General features: G+C 30.9%; 1 protein-coding gene across 1 annotated transcript; it reads left to right on the top strand.

Moving 5' to 3' along the window:
* Nucleotides 1-412: 412 nt before the first annotated feature.
* LOC149484689 (uncharacterized) lies at nt 413-3,265 on the top strand. The gene is made up of 3 exons (XM_089700880.1): nt 413-506; nt 2,337-2,584; nt 2,806-3,265. Exons 1-3 carry the CDS (start codon nt 492-494, stop codon nt 3,152-3,154), a joined length of 612 nt encoding a protein of 203 aa, XP_089557006.1. The 5' UTR covers nt 413-491; the 3' UTR covers nt 3,155-3,265.
* Nucleotides 3,266-5,410: the final 2,145 nt, after the last annotated feature.

The following is a 5,410-nucleotide window of genomic DNA, read 5'->3' as shown; positions in this document are numbered from 1 at the left end:
AAATTGAGCTAATTATATTAGTCCATAATATATTTAATACCACAAGTAAAGTACGTGCTTAATAACAAAACTTTGTAGTATAGTGGAGTAAAATAAACCTGAAATTATTCGCTAAAACAGAAAAAAAGTTTACAGCATTCGTATAGAACAGTAAAACAAGAAATTCTTTCCCATTGCTTTAAGTGTGCTTTAATAGGTTAGGAAACAGAAATGTCATGTATAATAAAAGGAAACTAAATAATATATTAAATATTATTTTTTTGCCCATTGATCGACATTTGATTATGCAACAAAACATCGATCTAAATAGGTACGACTCATCCAATGTCAACTTTACTTAAAAGAAGATGTAAATTACTTTTTCTACATATATGGAACATTTGATCTTCTAATAAATACTCCATTTTGACTCCTACGATTGTATAAAACCGAAACGATCGTTCTATTTGCTACCATTGTTCTTTTGATCCTGGTCGCAAGTTTCCAGCATCATGAAGTCTTTTGTGGTAAGTAAGCTGAAAGAACATAAATTATTGAGAAATTCTTAAATAACAGAAAATAATCGGTCACTAGATTGTAAGTTAGATTGATCTTTTTAAGTAAAGGTCTAGTGATGGGAAACAGAAAATACGCAGTAGAGTAGTAAAAAAAGAACATTTTAAAATACTTGTAACTGTGACGAGATGGTGTGGGAATATATTAGAGGGTTATTTTTAGATCTCCCTCCAAATTTAAATAGCAGTGTCAGACCGTGGAAGAAAACAATTTTCCCCAAAGAAACACAGGTCGAAGTGAAAAAAAATCTGAAGTTAATAATGATTTTTTGTTTTCGATATTTGTAACAGTTACTGCCTGTTATTCCTGATCCACCTACCCGACCGATGTAAATAACAATACTTGTATAATAGTACAGTACAGTGTCTACTGTACTGTACTACTATGTTCCGTGTTCCTATTTAAATTTTAATTGGAAGCAATAAAAATTTTAAATTTTTCGGAACACGCTTGATTGAATCTTTAGGGATTTTTGTGTTATATGTGTTTTTTTTATGTTTTTACAACTAAGTATTAAAATCATTAAATTAAGAAAAGTATATGTTTGTGATTTCAATGTTATGTAGATAAGAAATTCTGCCAAATAGATCAAGCTAACTTGTACATTGTATAGTTACCCCCACAGATTATGGTTCAAGACGCGGGTTCGAATCCTGCCTCCCAATTTTATCTATACTTTAAAAATTCCTCATATAATATATAAAGCATTTGTTGCTAAACTTTCAAACTAAATTCATATTGTTTAAATTTTTATTGGTAAAATTTAATTTAATCGTATTTTTATTCGTACTAAGCTAAGCTTATAACAACAAAATATACAAAAAAGTTTGATTTTATTCTAACTTTTCTCATTATTGATAAGCGACATCTATTTTAAAATTATGGCAAATTTGTTTTCTAGTTTATATAAAAATACATAGAGGGTAGATATCACAATAATAAAACATGATATATTCTAAAATATTATGAAAACCATAATATTGCTATTAAAGGGGATCGTTTAGAGAAATAAATAAATTGGAACCCTCAGAATCGCAAGGCTGACTCGCACTGAACTGATTTTTTCATTTTCTTTACTTATAAATTAGTAGGTAATAACCAATTTAATTTGAACTTTACATTACAAAGGTTCCTTCTTGCTAAGTTTAGGGATAAAGGTCTTAAAGATAATAAGATTAATTGAGAACTAGAAGAAGATAGATAAGGAAAAATATAAAATTGTTTCAGATTTTTTTAAATCCTCATAAACCCCGTATTAATACCTCAATAAATCCCATAAATAAAAAGAAAACACTTTTTAATTTCTTTATTTGGAGCAGCAAACGAAATATGATTTGCAGTTAACGTCAGTATCAGTCTATTATTGTTACTAGTTTATCGCAAAATTAACATTATTGCAATATAACACATTTTTGTTTGATACTTAAAGTTATGACAGATTTTTTTCATAGAACTCTATCACTCTATAAGTTGAGTTAACTATTAAGTGAGAAAAATATGAAAGTAACCATAATAAATAAATATTTCAGGACAATTTTCACACACGACACGATCTGATCTCATACTAAGTTTTCGCTTGTGCTATGGAAACCAGATGGCTGATAAACATACATATATAATTTCAAATAAATCCTTATATAGATACAGAGCAAACATCTATGTTTATCACACGAATATTTGCCCCAGGTGGGAATTAAACCCACGACCTCTGGATTGGAAGGCAGGGCCACTACCAATCAAGCCAACCGGTCAGTCAAATAATAATATTTGGATGTTTGCAGGCAATTATTTTTACAGCTGTTCTAAGCAGCACATTCGCGGTCAACTATGACGACGGTAAATACCATCCAGAATACCACCAGAAAGGGAACAAATATGTACATACGGATGATGGCCAGTACCACGGAAAATATAATAATAACTTGAAGGGGATCAATATTCAAAACCGAGCCAACCAGAAACCAACCAACCAGCTTTATAACAATTTTATAAGGCTGAACCAGGAATTGGTGGCGCCTTTTGCTTATAGGTGAGCAATAACACTCACATATTTATATTTACGCTTATTTATTTCATTTATATTCACGCTATTATACTATGCTACATATTATGTAATAATTATTATGTGTCGCCTTTAATGGAGAACTAGCAAATAAATAGACGTAAATATTTATTTATATTTTCCATAAGGCGTATCATTTGAAAGCAATATGAGTATGCATAATCAGATGAAGTTCTTTTTCCTTCTAGAACCTCCCCAACTCCAGTTTATGCCACTACTCAGGCACCCGTAACACGCTTCGTTGTGCCTTTCGAACCTTACGTCAAATATGCACCTTCTTATGCTAACGGTAAATACCTCGGTGCAGTAAATACCAGGATCATTGACCAGCAGAGAGATGATTACGAAAATGGATATCGTTACAATTACCTAACAGAGAATGGTATATCTGTCGAACAGATCGGTAGATTCGATTCAAATGGAGTAGCCAAAGTAAATGGCTTCTATGAATATGTAGGCGACAATGGACTAACATACCGAGTAGATTATACCGCTGACGAAAACGGATTCCACCCCTCAGGCAGACATTTGCCTTAGGAATAATTATTTATGTGTATATTTTAAATAAAAACAAAACGAAAATGCTATATGTACCTTTGAAAAGAGTATTAATATATCACAATGTATTTAATAAAATATAAATTGTTACTTATCTAGTTTTATTTCAATTTTCCATCATTTAACAGCCAATTAAAATAACGATTATAACAACATTATTAATGTTTTATAATAGTTATAAAAACTATATTTCTCAATTTACTTCAGTCACGCTGAGTTTTACACTCACACCTTTTAAATTTATGCACCTCGTACAATAGTATTTACATATAAGTAAAATGAAAGAATTAGCATTCAAATGGCAAATTTATAATAATTGTGAATAACGTGAATATAAGGTGTGAATTAATTGGACGATACTACATAAAATAATATGTGTATTTGTCTATTTGTTTATAAATACCTTGCTTTCATAGTTTAAGGTGGCATTTACGAGCGATAAAACTATGAGGAAAAATTCATATTATATCACTTCTTGTTTTTTTGAATATGTTATAAACATACATATATCGGTCTCCATCAGGTAGATCATCATATAATTTTTTTGTAAAACTTTTGTCATCAAATTTGCATGTAAATTGAATGTATGAAACTTTTGTTAGCATATTATTGTTGATTGTTACTTATCTCGTATTTCGACCCGTAGATTCACTTGGGTCGACTTTAAAATTTGACTCTGAAATGCTAGAAAATTAAAGACCAATCCAATTTACAATAATCCAATAATATTTCATTTAATTACATATTCTCAACTTAAAAGCTATGTACATTCATGCAGACAGTATATAAAAGTATAAAAGACAATTTTGTTCTGAAAATATAGTATGTTCTAGTTTCTCTAGTCAAGGCGTTTTACTAGATAAGTAACTTGAGACAACGCGCTGTATAGAAAAACGTGTTTTGAATGTACTGTAGAAAACTGAAGAAAAATGTAGAAATAAACTTTAACGTACTATTTTGAAATCTAAAGTATAGTAAGCTTATTTTTTTTTATTTACATAATATTATGTATGAGTTGCGCTAACTCAGGTATTTAATAAATCAATCGTTACCTTCGTGTAGACCTGGTTTATTCTTTCGCCATATTATATATGCGAATGTCATTATATAATAAAGCTAACCTAATTAAAAACCAGAATTCCTGAATCATATAGCTTCCCTGTAATATCGACGAACAAAGTATTGCTTTACATAGGTAAAGTATAGACTTAATTTAAATCATTTAAATATGCGCCATATTTTTTAAATGAAAAGTCAATCCTATGCTATGATTACTTACAATAAACAAATATTCACGAATCCATTAATCAGTTAACGCTACAGAGAAAGAACAAAAAACATTATGAATGTTTAAATTAATATAAACAAGAAAGTCTAATGCTCTTTTGGTTATTGACCTTTTTTAAAGATACTGGCTAATGGTTAAAGGAGGATCCCTATTTTCAACTCTTGTTGTTTATTTGCTCTTAAACCCTAAAGATTAAGATGGCTTAAAGAGGAGTTCAATAATTATTTAAACTCTCATAGTTCCATTTCCCTTCGTCCCTCGGCCCTCCTTCTCCTATGCACCTCTTTTCACCCTCACAATTTCACTCAAACCATGTAACTATGGAATTTTCTTCCTGCAACCGTGAGACGCACTAAAACACCACTTATTGACGAGCGAAGAACTTGTGCCAATCTGTTCCAGTACATATTTAGTTTAGTGTTGTATGTGTTTTTTCTCTTTATGTATTGATGGTAATAAAGACATGTAATTATTGCTTAAATTTTCAACTAGCAATAATCGAACCTGGGATTTACCTGGGTTACGATATTGCCTGTGCGAAAAGTTTTATTCATTGCGTGACAAAAGTGCATAAATCAAATTATAATATTATTATGCATAATAAAGATGCTGGCTCACCTATTTTTAATTTATGTACAGCGGCATAGACCGGGAGATACTGACACAAAATTTCGAGTCATTTGTAACAGGATGGCGGTTCTACAGGGGTCTTAGTACGCAATGACAAAAAGAAAAATGATGGTGTGAACGCTGGTACCGGTGGGTTAGTCGCGTGGGCGTTAGTCGAACTCGTCGGAAAAATAGCGAAAGTCAAACGATTTGTAACACAAAAATTTTAGAATTTACCGATAGCCCATAAAAAAGAAGTAGGCGGTAGTGTCATGCCATACTTTTCCGGTATGACTTACAGCCCGCCATACCGACGCGAATGTGTTGATTTAAAAAAA

The sequence above is a fragment of the Colias philodice genome, chromosome 11, assembly GCF_061535455.1.
Source record: "Colias philodice isolate Cphi_HAF_F1 chromosome 11, ilColPhil1 Martin Lab GWU primary, whole genome shotgun sequence".
Taxonomy (NCBI): domain Eukaryota; kingdom Metazoa; phylum Arthropoda; class Insecta; order Lepidoptera; family Pieridae; genus Colias; species Colias philodice.
The sequence above is the reverse complement of the archived record's forward strand: the minus strand, read 5'-3'. Positions and strand labels throughout refer to the sequence as shown.